The following is a 17,420-nucleotide window of genomic DNA, read 5'->3' as shown; positions in this document are numbered from 1 at the left end:
GTGCGAGGTCCTGCCAGAGCCCGCACCTGGCCAGTGCAGGCTGCCACCATTCCCCCAGTAAGTGGCTGTTTGAGAGGACAGGGCCACCCAGGGCACCCAGAGTCATGGCAGACAAGGCATCGGCCACCAAGGGGGTGGTGACTTTCTCTTTGATATTTTATTTTTGGAGGCTTGACACCAAAAGATTTAATATTTGTTTGAAATGAGAAACTGTTCTCGAGTGAATTTGGAGAGCCTGGGAATTAATGTCAGACCCCCCTCCCCTCCCTAAACATCCCTCCTCCCCGTCAACTGAGTCCCCCCCTTTCAATTTCTGAAGCTTGCTGATTTGAATATTTATAAATATCAGTAAATTATTTATTGTAGCAATCTGCTGTGCCATTTCACCAATCGCCGTTAACACTTTAGGGCTTGCTCTTCAGGAGGATGCGACTGGAGGAGACGGGCACCTGGGGTGGGGAGCAGGCACTGGGGAGGGGGTCCTGTCTGCAGTGCCAGGAGGGGTTCTCTCTGTGGGCGGCACTGGAAGGGTTGAGATGTTTGCAGGAGAGGATGGGGACCTTCTGTGTCCAGTACTAGGGGACACTGGGAGGGGACATGGCTAAAACGGGAGGCTTTTATGTTGTCGGGAGAGGGCAGTGAGGGGGTGGCGTAAGGGGGGGCTGGTTGTGCCCTGGGTCATGCAGGGACCTGGCCCTGACTTACAGCTCAGCACTCACTACTCTTCGCTGGTAGTGTCTGTTCCGCTGAGAGGAAAATTCCTCTTGGTTTCTCCTGTCCCATTCCCTCCTTTCAGAATTACACTCCTGCACAGAAAACACACACTGCTCAGAGATGCTGTGGCTGTTTTCTGTTTGGGTAAAGGAGGGGCTCCCTGTGTTCATAAGCTCTGCTCCCAGAGAAGCCCCATCAGCAGCATGGGAGCAGCCAAATGGCCAGGTGAGAAACAGGAGCAGCCCATCCGGCTGGCAGCTCCAGTGCAGGGCACCAGCATCCCTGGATACCATGGCTTCCCCTGCTCTCGAGCCATCCTGTCACTCACTGCCCAGTGCCTGCCCTGCGCTGTCCCCAGGAAATCACAGCTGAACTCTGCAGCTGAGAAGGTTGAGCAAAGGGAAGGTTGGGCTTGCTGAAGGGAACTGGCACTGCTCTCTGCCCCTTTGGGCCAAGGCTGAACCAGGGTTCGGCTCTCCAGGAGCTGCAAATAGGGAGAAAGGTAGACCCTTGTGTGTCTATAAATGCCAGCGTGGTGGGCAGGAGAAAGTCAAGCAGTGAGGACTGCAGGCAGACTGTGCTCTGGCAGGCGCTGGCTGTGGAGAGCAGAGCAGAGTCCCCAGCCTTTCCTCCCGGTTTATAGATGGGGTGTGTGGGGAGAGCCCTCATGGCTGTGGGAAAGCAGGGAGTGAAGCTGGCAGCTCTTGGGTAAGGACACCCTGGCTGCTCACTTCGTTTCCCCTCCCACGTCTTTGATTCTCCTTCTCCTGCCTGCCCAGTGCTGAGCTGGAGCCTGTCACGTCTGACTCTCGCACCGAGGGCTTTCCCCAGCTCCTTGCAGGCACGCACAGGCGGGATCCATGCTTCCAGGGCAGAGGACGTTGTTAAAGAGCCTTTGTGAACTCCCCAAGGTCAGCCAGAACAGACAGCATCCACTAATCCAAGGTCATTTCCTGGGCTAAAAGCAATAAAATGTTTTATTGATAAACTGAAGAGGGGAGAATACGCACTAAATCCACTCTCAGACATTGTGGGGCACGCCTGGGATGTTCTGCCTTTGCCCTGGCCCTGCCTGGGGTAACAGATAGGTCTTCATGCTGGAAGGAAAATATTTTCTGGTAGGGGCTGAGCACTTGGCTGCCTTCCCTGCCTCCTCCCAGCGTGTGGCTGGGCAGTGCCAGGGCACTGCTCCTTAGAAGCATGTTCCCAGTGCTCCACTGGCCTTCTGCTGTGAAGATTTGGCTCCATTTTAGGGACTGCAGCTCAAGTGTGAAGAGGCTCCAGTGTGCAGCATCCTCACCTCCCACCCCAGCGAGCCATGCTGCCCTCCCTGTTTGGGACTATTGGGCAGACTGGAGTCTCTCCAGTCAAGTTTGCATCACAGTGGTTAAAAAAGAAAAGGACTGTGCATGCATGTCAGCCCTCCTTTCTTCCCCCTCCCCGCCCCAAATAATGCTGTTAATAATTAATCGAATGAGAGCTTGCAGCTCCTGGAAAGCTGGCAGTGGGACCTCCCTCCTGAACGGAGCTGCTCAGCTGGGCTTAAAACTCTTCAGTAGGAATATGAAAGCTCCATCTGTTCGACGTAGCCAGCCTTGTGAAGTGACAACGCTGTCCCTCCCCAGCCAGCACCCTCTCCCCCCAGAACGGGCCCTCCTGCCCCAGGGGCAGGGGTCTGCCCTGCACCCTGCCTCTTCCTACAGCAGCAAGCTCCTGCTGTTTCCCTCCACCCATGCCAGCTGGTTCATCCAGCTCCCGTACACCCTTTTTTCCAGCTGGGACCCTTCCTCCCCTCTGCCAGGGTGTGTTTTCATTAGCCTCATGCTAAAGCCAGGCTTGGGCTCTCTCCTCCTCTTCCTGCAAAGCTGGACTTATCTGTGTAGCAGTTTGCCCCTTGGCTGGGATGGCCCATTTCTGTCCAGGCTGCAGATCCTTTTGTTCTGCACGCCGAGTGTCCCCCACAGCCCATTTTCTCCCCCGGGGGAGGCAGGGCTAAGCCGTGCCCAGCTTGCAGCACCGCACTGCGGAGTGGATGGGTGAGCTCTTGCAGGGCTGCGTGGAGGGAGAGAGACAGGGTCTGCGTGTGAGGTGCTGGCAGCACGTGGGGACCCAGGGCAGGGGGTGAAGCAGGGGCAGCAGCCTGGGCTGACAGGGCAGCAAAATGGTGAGGTCAGCTATGTCCATCTCTCTGCCAGCCCTGGCTGCAGCAAGATCTGCCTTTCCTTCAAAGCGAGGATTGCCATCAAGATGCCAAAGTGATGGGTACAGAGGAGGGAAGAGCCTGTGCCTCTTCGAAGGGTGTGGAGAGGGGGAAAGAGGAGTAAACTCGCGGTGGCATTGTTTTCAGAGGAAGTGCTCAGTGTAAATAGAGCTGGTGGGAGAGTTTGTCCCGGGCAGAGATGAAAAGTCCGTGTGACAGGATCAGGTTATAAATGGCTTCCTTAGATTGATGTGAAATCAAAACATTTCTATTTAGACGAAGAAAATGAAGGGGGATGTTTACTTAGCCTGGAATCTTTAAACAGTGATTTGGGGTGGGGAGCTCGGTCTGGGGGGAGGGTGCCTCTGCCTGGCTTCTGGGATCTGGCAGTCCTGACCTTGGGCAGATGCAAGGATCCCTCATCCAACAGCTCATCTTCTCTCCCTCTGCCCGAGAGAATGAAACACAGGTGCTCTGGTCTCCTCCAACCTGAGGCTCATGCTCAGCATTTCTCTGTAAGAAGGGTTTCCCTTCTGCTCGTGGACTTGACAGCCTAAAAGAAGGGAACAGGAATCTGCCTCCCATTCCATAGACAAGAAAGTAAGGGAATGAAAAGACAAAATGTGTCCAGACTTGGAAAGAGGTGGTTTCAAGGTTGGCAGGAGAAGCTGGAGGTTTTGATTTCCACCTATATTGGAATAGGTGAGATATAGAGCCCTGGTATTTCAGAGCAAATGCCATTCCAGGAAGGTCTCTGGGAGGGTTAGTTCTGAAGATCAGGGAAGTGGCATGTTTTCAGAACTTGCTTTATTTTTAGCTTAAACTTTAGGAAAAGATTCTCAAAATGTTAGAGAGAAAAAAACCCGAACAAAAGAAGGGAAAGGAAGGATGCCAAGGGGCAGGGCAGGAGCTGGGAGGCAGAAGCTGGAGAGGTAGAGGGGCAAAGCCAGGGTGTGTGAGATGGAAAGAGGCAGAGCAGGAATGGAAGACAAGTTGCAGGCTCCCTGGAATTGCTGCATACGCAGCAAGTGCAGCCTCAGGAACGTCTGTTCCTCTTTTCCTTTGAATAAATATTTATATATTCATTTGCCAGCTGGTGCACACACTTGGCTGCTCACCTCCAGACCAGAATAATGGGATCTGCCTTCCTGGCAGAAAGGGGTAGGGCAGTGAGGATTTGGGCTGCCGAGTGTGTGCCTCCCAGTTATCTCCAGCTGCGAGCGGTGCTGATCTCACCAGTTAAGTAGGGCTGGCTATCGTGAGATCATGGGCAGGGAATCACCAGGCAGTGCTGTGGAGAGAGGCTGGTGATCCCGTGCTGACCCAGCGCCCTGGCCCCGGGCAGGCACCGCACGGAGGCTCCGTCCCAGCCACCTGCAGCCAGCGGGGCTCTCCAGGCCCTTGGCCTGAGCCCACAGGCGTGAGCTGTAGGTGTCCTGGCCAGGCTCCACTTGGAGCTCACAGCAGCCTCCTGAGATTCCCTCTGTGGTACCAGTTGGACATAGGATCAGCCTTCACTTTGTGCCCTAAATAGTGGGAATGCAATTGGAAGGGAAGGTGCCAGCAAATAAAGACTTGCAGTTTTGTGGGCATCTGCCTGTGCCCATCTGTATGTTCAAGGGCTGCAGGCTTGTGTTGGGGAATGTGTGAAAAAAGGAATGCATGGGGGAAGGCACAGGAATGCATTTTGGGGAGATGGGACTTCTTAACCTGTACATGTAGGACTGTGTTTACGGAGTGTGCCAGTGCATACACAGAGCTCTTTGAACAGCTGTAATTTCTGGATGGGGAGGTACGTGTTTGGGAGCATCGTGTGCTCTCCCTTCATGAAAGCATGATTGCACGTAGGTGTTAGTGCCGGGGGGTGCGTTTGGAAAGTGGAGGAGTACATTTTGCCTCCCTTTGTGTGGGGGGCTGATATATTTGTCGGGGGGTTATTTTTCTTGCAGTCCTTGACAGGGAAGCGTGTCTGAAGCTGTCAGGAGTTTACGCTAAGCAGCCACTCTCTGGCTGTTGGACAGCAGGTCTAAAGTTTCAGTCTGTTTGTATTGGGCTGTCATGTTACGGGATTAGGGGCTGTCACGGTGGCTTCTGAGTGCATTGTAGGGGGTCTGATTAATCTCAGTGTGCTTCTGTGGAGCAGCACCTCTGTGCTGGTGACAGGGAGGTGTGAGCTGAGCTGCCACGAGGGAGTCCTGTGCAGTAGAGGAACCCGTTCTCATCATTTGAGGTCTGGCGACATGTTCTGTTTGTTCTGCATGTGACTGGCCCCTCTTTCAGCACAGTGTAAAATCCAAGACCCCATTTTGGAGGGACCTCCACCTCCAACCATATCCCTATAGTAACTCTTGTGTGACCAGCAAGTGTTTTATTGAGTGTTCTTCCTGAGCCTTGGATTGCAGGGCAGGGTCTGCCTTGGCTCTGCTCCGGGGGAAGAGCCAGGCTGTGTGCCCATTGCAGTCCTTTAACCCTGATTAGTCTGGGCATCTCTCAGAGGTATCAAAAATAAAGAGAGAAATGAGACAATGCAACTGCTTTAGAATAATTATTTTGCTTTTACTTGGGATTGAACCTTGTTAATTGTTGGTGCAATACTGATGCAAGTGACTCTGATAGAGACCATTTAGTTCAAGATTCTCCATGACCTTGAAGTTAAGACCTTACCTTCTTCCTCTCTCCCCCCACCTTCTCTCACCCCTCCTTTACTAGCTGTCACATATGAATAAACTACATTAAAATAACAAACTCACACTAATTAGCTGATTGTGCTGGGAAGTATGAGAGCAGAATTTCCTGTGTGCGAGAGTGAGCAGGCAAAGGGGTCTGATCAGCCTGTACCAGCCCACAGTGATTTTCTCCATACTACTGGGACACACCAGTCTAGTTGTGGTGCTCCAGCACACACACTTTGCCAGGGCTCCTGTCCTCCATACTGGTTCTTTTAGGTGCATACTGCTTCTCTTCTCTGAGACTATGCACAAAATCTTTTAGGTGAATTCCTCACTGTCCATAGGGTTAGGCTTGGGAAGCTGCTGTCCTTGCTAGAGATGCTTGGGTGCAGTTGCTGACTGGTGTGGTTTTGTTACCCACTACATCCAGGATAGAGGGAGGCACCTAAAGCAGGTGGTGCTGCACTCTGAAGGAGAGGGCAATCCAGGCTTTTAACAAACTCCTACCCTGCCTCAGCCAGGAGCAAAGGCTGGTGCCACGCTCACCTGCCTGGGATGTCTGGGGTCTTTCAAAGCCTGTTCTGAACCAGCGCAAATTTCTTGTGGCCAGTGGCATATTTTGGTCCCAGCAGATTCAGAGGATGCTTCTCGCCAAGCTCTTCTGTTTGGGCTTCCACTCAGAGCTTAGGAAGCAAATAATAGCTCCACCTTTCCAAGGATGAGACTGGCCATGCCTGAAAGCCCAGTGGGCTGGCACATTCCTTTTGCTGTTTGGGTTCAAGTTGTCTGATCCCACTAATGCCCTTCCTTGCTTCTTTCTCCTCTCTCTTCCTAGCTGAAAGAACTATATGCACTGACGCAGCCTCAGGAAAACCCGCAATGGCTGCCAAGCGCAAAGGCGGCCTGAAGCTAAATGCCATCTGTGCCAAGCTGAGCCGCCAAGTCGTCTTTGACCACGGGGGAGCTGAGCAGGCACGTGCGGACAAGGGGCCACAGCAGGAGAGCAGCAACAAGGACCTGCCCCAGCCTGGGACCAAAGAGCTGGGGACAGAGTTTTCAGATGGACTCAGCTCCATGCAGAAGATCGAGGAGGACAAAAGGAGGGAGGTGATCGAGAAGTGGGTGAACGGGGAGTACAATGAGGAGCCCTTGCTGGGGCGAGCAGAGGGCAAGGAATGTAAGAACACCGAGAGCACAGAGGTGCCCCCTGAAGGGGTTTACATGGTGCAGCCCAAGGGCTGCAGCGACGAGGAAGATAATGGGGACGAGGCAGACGCTCTGAGGGGCTCACAGGATGGCAACTTCTTGGATGACAGGGATTCAGATGGGCCAGCAAAGGACGATGCCTACCGGTCCTCCAGTGGCGAACCAGGCTCCAAGCTGGGGGCAGGAACCACCTCAGGTAAGCCCTCTGTCCCCTCCATTTCCTGACATGGGGCAGCTTCAGAGTTCCATTTTCTGTGTCCATGGCAGGTCCTGCAGCACCTGGCAGCCCAGGGGAAGGGTGACAGCTCCGAGTCCCTTGCAGAGGCCTGTCATTTTGCTCTTGGGACCATACGGAGTTTGCTTCTGGCTTAGCCTCCCCTTCCCAAGAAGGGTGGTGTGAGGGTGGACGTGGCTGGATAGTTCTTTCCAGACCACAAATCCCTGGGAAAGGCAAATCTCACCCTCCAGACTCCTTCACACCACTCAGATGGCCATAGCTGTGATGGGTGCTGGTTTCCTGGTCTTGTATTCCCATGAAACCAAAGAGAAGCAGAGATTTGTCCTGTGACAAATCCCAGGTGGATCCTGCAGGACGTCCACACATGGGCTGGATAAGTTATCTAACCACCCTCATGGCCACACGTGGCACCTTGATCAGTAATTACTGCCTGCAGAAGGCCCAGGACGAGCTGGGAGAGGGTCAAGAACTCTGGCAGGGCTGCCTCTTCCACAGCTCCCGATGCTGAGCCCCGACCTGCGGGAGCTCGGGTGAGCAGAGGGCGGGATGGGGCGGCCCCCAGGGATGGGATGAAGGTTCTGGAAGGAATGGCCGTCGAGGTGTTCCTCCAGGGACTGGGCCGGATCGGGGGGAGCCTGTGGGAGGCTGAACTGAGCCAGGGCAAGGCTGGGATGGTCCCTGCAGAGGCGCCCAACAGTGAATGTCACGATCCCTTCTTGCTGCTCTGTGGTGCCGCCGCCGGGCGGAGGGGCTGAGGTGATGCTCGTGTCGAGGTGTTGCTTCCCCTCTCGAGGGGCCCAGTCCTTGAGCTTTGCCCACCCTGAGCTCCGGATCAAGTTGCTGAGAATGCCACTCCCAAACCAAAGTTTCCCCCACCATCTCGTGTGTTCTTCCTCTGGCTCTGTGTTTCCTATTTTCAGATTGCTTCTGCTTCATTTCTTTGGTTCATTCAAAAGCTGAATTCAACAAGAGATGTTGGGGAAAGCCTCAGATGACTTTCTTGCTCCCTTTCTGATACTCAGGTTTCCCCCAGATTGATTTGAGGGGGTGTATGAGTGCTAAGCCTTGATAAAAGCTTTGGGTGAATTGAATTCTCTCTGTTAGGGCAGAGCAGCTCCCTCCCCATTTGTCACTCGGCTGGGCTGGATCTGTAATTGAAAGATCTTCCCCTAATCTGCTCCACCTGCACCCACCCCTCCCCTGATCTCAGCACTTTGTAAATCCATCAAACTTTCCTCCTTTTGTGTGTGCGCATGTTTTCCTCCTCCTGTTAATAATGCAGCTGAAACTCATCTCCGTCTGTCCGTTCCCCTTCTGGAGAGGCACATTCTCTAGTCTTCACGAGTTCAGTGGCAGCGCACATAATTATGCATATAAGATATAAACAGAGCTGTTTAATTATCCTTCGCCACATCAGTGACAGAGTAATTAACAAACATTGCAAGATCAATGAGGGAAAGTGTGACCTTCAGTTTCCTTTGATAGGAAAGCCCTTGTCGTTCCCAGACACAAGGTGATTGTGCCTGGACTCTGGTTTAGTTTGTTTTAATTCACACCACTCCACCCCACCTCACCATCTGCAGCTTTTATTTGCTATAAAAACTAAAAGGAGGGGAACTTAAATGTAAAAAAAAAAAATGTTCCCAAACTAGGGAAAATGAAAAGAAGCTGAGGTTTCTCACTGGGGGAAGAGATTTAAGTAAAATACCTTTGCAAGGCTGTATTGTCAAAGGATTATGCAAAAATGGGTAACTGTTTGGGAAGGGGGGGTAGCTGAAGCTTCATTTATGTCGAAGGCAGGTAATGGCACGTGAGGTGTCCAGTTTACATATAGAACCACGTGGGATTTGACTTGCTAACAGACATGCTGCTGTGTCTTGAGCGTCTGCTTCAAGAACCTTGTTATAAATGTCATTTGCAACATTTCCCTGAAAGCACAAGAAACATCCCTTGCCTTAGAAAGGACAAAGTTATTTTCCTTTACTTTTTCTGTCAGTGTTCAGGAAATGAATTTTCAGCTGTTCATCACCAAGTCCTCTCAACACCTGATGTTACTGAGTGTGATCTAAATTTATTCCAGTGAGATTTGGAATTTCCTCTGTCAAAAAGGAGGAATTTTTTTGGTGGGAGCTGGGGGTCGCAGGAATCAGATGCTGCCCTCCCCGTGAGCACCACTTGCTCCCCATGAGAATAGAGGGTGCAGGGCTGACAGTGCTGAGCAGTGTTTAAAGCTGAGCCCATACTAGGCTCGGCTGGAAGCTTGTGTGAAAAGCAGGAGCCACACAGAAAACCAAATCCCACATCTAACAGGCTTTCTTGGTCAGTGGGAAAAGTGATCCTAATTATATGGGGATGAGAAGGGTTCCTACTTCCCAGGGTCCTGGTGTGTGTGTACACATATTGTTCACTTTCTGGGGATTCAGCTAGTGCCCATGTCTTCCACCAGTGCCTCTCGTGGTCTGTTGCCAAATCCTGGCCACCTTTGTGTCCTTCCGGGCTGACAGGAAGGCTTGTTGTGCATTAGGCAGAAGTTCACAGAGACTCGGTCAATGCTCTTCAAGCCTCATGCTTTGAAACAAGATGGAGTTTCTTTTCCAGCCTCCCCTGGGAAAAACAAGACTAAGGAGTTGGTGCTCAGTCTTGCCCCGTGTGCCTCCTCCCTGGTCCACCTGGGAAGCACGCTCAGGAGTCACAAGGCTGATGTCTGCCAGGGGACAGCTGTCAGAAGCTGATCTGGATGTGCAGATATGTTTCTTCATCCACTCAGGCACCCTCTCTTGCCCACTGACCGGCCCATGCTTCTCTGTGCACATTTATATATAGCAGTGAGATTTCTCGGTGCAGTCTCTGACACAGATCCCTTTCCACAATTGCTCACTGACGCACACATACCCAGGCAGATTTTCCTACACATGTTCTTCACTTTGTCTGTTACATAGTGGGCTAAAGCAGTTGGAGTAGGAGCTTCCCCCTGTGCAAGCTTTTGGATCTGCCTTTCTTTTCTTAGCTTCTTGGCTACGTCTCTTGGAATATTCATTGGCCCTGTTTTCAGTCAGGAGAGTTTTCTCTTCCTAATTTCCTGGGGATACTTCACTTAAGAGAGCATACACACCAAGTGCCAGTTTCTTGCTCATCATCCTGTATCCCCCAGGTCTACGTATTTTCCCTCCCAAGCAGAATAAAGGACAAAGCCCTGGCTGGGTTGTCCCATCCCCCAGTATCCAGACCTTGCACTCCATTTGGGCTGTTTTGCTTTTCCTTCCATATATAGTGTGCTGCTGCAGGCTATTTTTAGCGCCTTTTTTGCTAGCTTCGGATCCTTTGTGATATGATAGCTGCTCTGAGACACACAGATCTCTGCTCTTTGGCAATGCCCACAAATGGAGAGCAGCGACAAGGGGAGAGGGAGCCCTTTATTATCATACGGAAAGGAGAGGAAAATGCAGTACAGGGAAGGGGGAGGAAGACACAGGGATAATGCTTCCTGTGACTTCCAGGAGTCCTCACAGGGAGTGTTTCCCAACGGTTGTCCTGTTTTGTTTTTGTCTGCTGGTGGAAATGAGGAAGGTTTTCTGTCAGTTAGGTAATATCAATTACCTCTTCACCGTTGTCTGAAAGTGTATGTGAAGTGAGGTGGCTGAAACTCAAACGATCCTTCTGGTGAGCCAGCTCCCTTCTGTAGCAGGGTGCTTCCACTGGAGGAGCCTCTGTCCTTCATGTTAGGTGCCTGAGCAATTAAATGCAGGTTGTCTTAACTTCGGGGGATGTGTTGGGCTTGGGCTGGATGAGTGGAGCTGCAGTTTGTGGCAGTGAGCAGTGGGAACTGGCCACAGCGTTTGAGAAATGTGGGTGAGGAAAGATGATTAACACCAGCAAAGCAGGGAGGGTGTTGTGATCATCTGGAACCAAATCTGAGCAAAGGAAAAGCAGAATTCAAGGTGGGTTTTGGGATTAAATCCATGACAGTGAAAGCTGAACTCAGACTTCACAAAGCTCAGAAGTAGTTCTGGACCACCCCCCTTCCCCTTTCCCATTGCATTGGATTTTGCATCTAACTGTTTACACCAGTTGAGGTACAGCCACGTGGTACCAAAGATGGGGCACACTGGCTTTCAGGGCAGTGGCTAAAGCTAGCAGAAACCACATTTAATGGTTTCATTTTGTATCAGATCCTTAGTGTGGTACTCTTTTTCCTCTTGCAGCTTGACACAGGCTGGCTAGAGTTTTTCTGCGTAGTGCTTGGATATCAGGGCATTGTGAGCAAAGCTGGGGGTTGTTTTACTGGTCCAAAAAGAAAGGAAAAGCAGAACAGGGAAAGCAGATTTAACAGAAACAGGAAATTGTTAGACCCAGTAGGGATTTCATGGGTTCATTCTCTTCTCCTGGATCATAGGGTTACACTGAAATGGAAGTGGGGAAAAGAAAAAAAAGAGGTGAAGAGGAAAACTGCTTTAAAGCAGAATGAAATTTTTGAATATGCTGTGTGTGAAAGACAAAGTTGACCTTCAGACAAGTCTTGTTGCTGGACCCAGTGAGAAATAGTTCTGAATTTAACATCCTGTAAGATTAATACCAACCCATGAGGTTGTGCTATGCCCTGAGCCTGACACTGCAGGGCCATTGCCACCTATTCTTTGACTAACAGGGAGTTTATTCTGGAGTCAGGCATCCCAAATCCCATGCAGAATGCTGGGCTTAAGTGCCTGGAACTGGAAGGTCGTTTTGGGCTAAACCAGATCCCAGCAGGTGTGGCTTTGTCCCTTGCCTTGCAGGCTCTGGGCGTGTTCTTCACATCGCCTTCCCCCAGAACCACGTAGGCAGGGAACCAGTGTAGCAGCACTTCTGCTGCAGTGAAACAGCTATTCCAGGCAATCCTGGAGCAGGAATGTGACCTTCATGGTCTTGCCCATTTAGTGCCCGTCACAGGCAGTCTTTTCCTCCATAGAATCCTGTGAAAACTGATTTGTGGGAGCTGATGGCTATTGAACTTCGACTGTGCTCATTGACAGGCTCTTGGTGCTCTCGTGTACGTGCCTGCCTGTGCAAGTGGCATCCCTGGCTGTCAGATTCCCCACATCTTAGGAATCTTTTAGATCTGATGACCTTTTCTGTGGCAGTGTCTTGGTGCCTTCCTTTTCCACTGTGTTTCAAGGCTTTGTTTTGAGTGGGACCCAATGCCCAGAGCTTTCCTTCTGCTGCCAATGTACCTCCCTGTGCTGGCTGCCTGGGAAGGAATGTGCTTGCCCATTAGAGCCAGAGCAAGTGTTGAGTAAAGATGATGAGGGAGGTTTGAAGGACTCCCGCACACAGTAAATCTTTACTCTGCAGTAGAAAGCAAGAGGGAGAGGAGGAGGAGCGCAGTGTCAGGCTGAAGCCTAAACGAGGCCGAGCCGGTGCATCAGAGCAGTCTTTATTTCCTCCTTTACACTGATATTGGGTGACCTCCAGATGTGTGTTCTTCCCATCATGGTGGGCTGTGAAACTGCCTGAGGGAGTAGGGGAGGGAAGAAGGGAGGGAGAGACCCAAGGAAGGACAGCTTTTGCTCATTCTTCCTCCCTTTAATCAAGCTCTGTGAAACTAACCCCTTCCTGCCCCTTCCCCAGCCCATGCTCCAGAGCACTGGCTTTCTCCCCCTCCCTGGAGCCCACATCAGGACAACAGCTTTCTCTCCTCAGTCTAAATCCTGATGGAGAGAAGGCTAATCCTATTTTTCACCTGTGTGGACTTTCCCCTTTCCTGGTGTTACTGGAAGCTCTTCCTGGCTGCTTGAGGGGCTGCCTGTAGGTTTCCATAGCATTCACTGGACTGTGGCCCTTTTCCACATGGCAAGTAGTAGCTGTCCATTTACAGGAATTGAGGTGGAAGAGAGAAAGCTGAGTGAATCCTTACAAAACTGACAAGGAAGGGAAGGACTGCAACAGTGATGGGGAACTGTCCTGTCTTTGTCTTGCCTTCTGCTCTCCTTCCTGCACTCCTCATTGCCAGGTTTCTCGTGCACACAGCCTTTGCTGCTCTTCCCCCGCCTTGATTCATCTCCACCTCTGCTGCTTTCCTCCTCTCTGCACTGTTCTATCCTGCCCTCCTCCTGCTCCACCCCACACATTGCCTTGCCCATCTCCCTTATCCATTTCACACATTCTGTCCTGCCTGCTCTCAGCCCTGCTTGCTCTTCACCAACACAGACAGCATTTTCACATGGGTTTTCCCCCTTACACATGCTGCCATCTATCCTCTGTGCACCTCCTTCCATACACAAGTATACACAAGGACAGATCTGTACAAACCTTGGCATATTGGCATTGGTCTCACTTCCAGTAAAATTACTTTTTCTTCATATTAGGCCAAGGCAAGAGTGCAGAGACATTTATGAAACTTTGTTTAATGTACTGAAAAGCCATCGGCTAGAACATTTAGGAAATTGATTTTCCTGGCATTGATGAACTCTTTTTATTTTACCCCAGTATTAATTACTTTTTTTTTTAAACAAATTAATTTAAGAGTCATAAAACCTAACAAGTGAGCCAAACGTCAGTAGATCATGTTCCCCTCTCCCCTTCCTCCCCCCCCCACTGCTAGTGCTGGTATGGGAGGAGAAGAAAAATCAGTGCCTTGTGTGACTCTCTCCTCTGGTCTCGCTGCAGGGGAAGCTTCATCACTGCGGGATTACGCCGCCACCACCATGAACGAGTTCCTGGGCATGTTCGGCTACGACGACCAGAACATGCGGGATGAGCTGGCCCGCAAGATCAGCTTCGACAAGCTGAACGCTGCTACCTCAGAGGCCGCGGCGGCTGCTGCCTCCCTCCCCGGCGAAGATGCCATGAGCAAACGAGCCCGCTTCTCCAAGTACGAGGAGTACATCCGCAAACTGAAAGCTGGAGAGCAGCTCTCGTGGCCCATGCACTTGGCCAAATCTGAGGAGCTGGGCTCCAAGCTGGGGAAAGAGCCGTCCTCAGTGCTGGCACAGCCCATTCGTGTGCCAGGTCCAGACGCCTCCATGCTGACGGAGACCAAAGCCACTATCCTGCCACTGCCCTCACCGAGCAGTTCCCAGATGCAGGGCCTGATGTCACGGGCCTCCAAATATGACTTCTTCATTCAAAAGCTGAAGACGGGTGAGAGCATCAGGCCACAAAATGGCAACACTTACAAGAAGGCCTCCAAGTATGACCTAGAAAATGTCAAGTACTTGCACCTTTTCAAGCCTGGGGAAGGAAGCCCAGATATGGGAGGAGCCATCGCCTTCAAGACAGGCAAGGTAGGCCGGCCTTCCAAGTATGATGTGAGGAACATTCAGAAGCTTACTCCAGTAAAAGCTCCAGTCCCCAGCCTGGCCCCTGCTTCCCTCACCAGTACCCCCAGCAGCACTCCTGTGGCCGGGCCAGAGCAGTCCATCTCATTGCCATTCAACACTCCTGAGTACCTGAAATCAACTTTCTCCAAGACAGACTCCATCACAACTGGAACAGTCTCGACAGTAAAGTAAGTGTACTCCCACTTTTCTTACCTAAGTACTAGTGGGGGATCATACCATAAGTCTGTGTGTGGTTCAGTGGGCAATTCCAAGTTCTTAGCCTGTTAAATATTGCATTGTTCACAGGATGGTTCTCTTTGCTCTCTGTCAAAGTGTCTGCTCCTCTTTTATACCTTTCATCTCTATTTACCTGGTCTGCACTAAGGCTGTGATCTGCCATCAGCAGTTATAGCCAAGAATCTGGAGTCCAACAGCTCCTGAGTTCATATGTTAAAATGAAAGAGGAGGGAACATGGTGCTGCTAGCACTCTTAAGGTCAGGGTTGGAACTACTTTATTTTCTTCTCCCTTTGGTTTCCCAGGCATCTGGATGTGTCTGCAGGAGGACCTGATTCTTGTTTCCATTTAACTAAAAGGCGTGACTCTGCCGACTTTACTGTTAGCGAGACGGGGCTTTTTGTTTGCCCCAGAAGTCAGAAGACATTTTGGTGCCTAATTCCCATAAATTTCCTTAGGAGTTAGGCATATACCTACTTCTGTGGGGCCAGGCCTGTGTCTTCTCAATTTGCTTACACAAATAGAGGTGATTCAATTACCCCTCAGACTGGGCAAACTCATTAGCCCAATTACCACTAATAACCTCCTGCACATACATTGCCAGCAGTCTCTGCAGTGATGCCATTGACCGAACGGAGCTATCTGAAGGTCTTGCCAAACCTTGGATTACTTTTTAATGTGCCTTCCAGAGATGGGAGCTGTAGAAGAGACACATATTTATGTCAGGCTGCAGCAGGGAGGAAGGGAGAGACTTCTCTGCTTTCTTGTCATGGTTTGGGTTTACTTGTTTCTCCCTGTGAATCTGGGCTGTTGTGAGCTGTGAATCCATGGGGTCATTTGTAGTAAGTCCAGGGCCTTCTGTCCCGCCCCCTGTGCCATCACACACACCCTACTGCCTGGTCCTCTGATGATTAAAAAGGCTGTTTCGTGTTTGGTATGTGGACATAGGAGGCCTTGAGCTTGCTTGAATGTTCTTTGCAGTCCCAACAAAGTCTGCATCGCCCACTTTCCCTGTTTTCCCATGTGGAAGGCAGAGCCATGTAACGATACCTGTCTTCCATGTGAAATGGTCGTTTATCACCTGCTTGCAGACAGATGGGGAGCTCCATGGTAAAGGTGTATGGGAAAGGATAGAGGATTATTAACATCTGCATCTGCTCAGGATGCTCAGGGTCTGCTCAGGATGAAGCTGTATGTGCTACAGATGACAGGCAGGGACTCCTATTACTTAAAAACACAGAGGTGTAAATACTCCTGTAGACTCAGCGCCCTGTTGTGATGGGTGACTTGCTCCGAGACTCTGTGCCTGAAGTGTCTTGAGAACATTCAGCTGCCTGGGGCTCAATTGCCATCCTAGAGCTGTGCCTAAAGGCACAAGCAAGATATGCAAGCCTCTTATCTGCTGTGGTGTTGCACTGGGATCCTAGTTTGTTTTTCTTTCTCTTGCTTGTTTTCCCACCTCTTGCCAGATGTGGTTTGCCAGCACCATGGTGAGCCTTCCTCTGGCCACAGGACTTCCTCAGCCAGGGCATCATGATGGGGCTGCAGCTGGAATGGAGGTGGCCATGGCCTTACACCTGGCACTTCCTGTGTCCTGATCCCACATTGCAGCACAGAATGGGCTCTGGTCCCTTCTCCTTCAGGCTACTCACTAGATAGAGGCTTCCATGATAAAAGGCAGCAGCCCATTAACTGTGCTGGTGAAGGAAGTGCTGACTGCGGTATCTGGGCCGTGGCTTCCCATTCCCAGTCCCCACTGGGTTCAATACCCTGGCAGGAATTACCCTTTCCTCTCACACATCTGCACATACACCCTTGCCATGGGTTTAAACTCTCTTGGATCCAATGCCGTTAACCTGCCCTGAACTCGTCTACCTTCAAGTGAGCTCTGTGAGAAAGTGTCCTTGTTTAAACCAGGGTGCAGAGCTGCAAGGAGGCTGAGTGGAGGCTGGGCACGGGCAAAGCACACAAAGAGGATGGTGTGCAGCCTGTCTGGAGGTGCATTGGGATGGCCCTATCTCTTGGGTAGGCTGGAGTCTGACCCTGCATCTAATTTTCCCTCTTCCTGAATTCACTAAGGATGTTATTTTTATCTGCTTCCTAACGATGTAAAATAATCCAGGTTTGTGTGACAGTTGGGGTGGTTTTCTGATTGATTAAAATACATAATCTGTCTGTTAGAGTTTTGGAGTATCTATGAACCAAAGAGGCATTTTAAGGCCCCATTCAGGGGCTGGAGCCACTGTTCCAGTGCTGGTCACAGAGCAGCAGGGCTGCTGGCCACAGGGAAATGGGCAATAGCTCACAATGGGGCTGGGAGAGAGACTCTTCTCCTGCAGCTGAGCCAGGGGCAAAGCTTCTGTGCACACAAGGGCAGCACTGTCAGGTGCCTCAGAGAGGTGTTTGTGTGTGGCCATCACTTATTTGTATAGGCATTTTTTCTGTAGAAACCGGTTTTTGCGGTTGATATTCTCACTTTCTCCAACAAACTGCTCTGAATCCTGCAAAGAGGGAACCTGCAGGAAGGGTGGTAGACAGCCTATGTCTACCTTTTGCTGGGAAAAGAAGGTACAGGATTTGAAGAGTAAAGGGGAGGGAATTGAAACTTATGGATGTCTTTGCTGGTACCCTTCCCTGGGCCCTCTCTCCTGATCTGTCAGCGGTGTGTGAGAGAAACAAGGAGTTTAAGCTGTGCCCTGTTCCTGCTAACCAGCTCTGCCCTCTGTGTCTCCCATTAGGAATGGATTACCCACTGACAAACCAGCCGTCAGCGAAGACGTAAATATTTACCAGAAGTATATTGCCAGGTAGGCAAAACTTTTGACTTTGCTGGGGAGAGGACTGGGAGTAAGAAGATGGAGA

The 17,420-nt window shown here is 51.0% G+C and overlaps 1 protein-coding gene across 12 annotated transcripts in view; it reads left to right on the top strand.

The window, feature by feature from the left end:
* Window positions 1-17,420, top strand: part of CASZ1 (castor zinc finger 1) — a 195,389-nt gene that overhangs the window by 142,304 nt on the left and 35,665 nt on the right. For all 12 annotated transcript variants that reach the window (XM_018920312.3, XM_050982594.1, XM_018920310.3 and 9 more), the window contains 3 exons: window positions 6,419-6,985; window positions 13,670-14,510; window positions 17,297-17,365. In XM_018920312.3, the coding sequence (XP_018775857.2) occupies window positions 6,419-6,985; window positions 13,670-14,510; window positions 17,297-17,365 (1,477 nt within the window). The remainder of the gene's footprint in view (window positions 1-6,418; window positions 6,986-13,669; window positions 14,511-17,296; window positions 17,366-17,420) is intronic.

The sequence above is a fragment of the Serinus canaria genome, chromosome 21 (assembly GCF_022539315.1).
Source record: "Serinus canaria isolate serCan28SL12 chromosome 21, serCan2020, whole genome shotgun sequence".
NCBI classification, from domain to species: Eukaryota; Metazoa; Chordata; class Aves; order Passeriformes; family Fringillidae; genus Serinus; species Serinus canaria.
The sequence above is the reverse complement of the archived record's forward strand: the minus strand, read 5'-3'. Positions and strand labels throughout refer to the sequence as shown.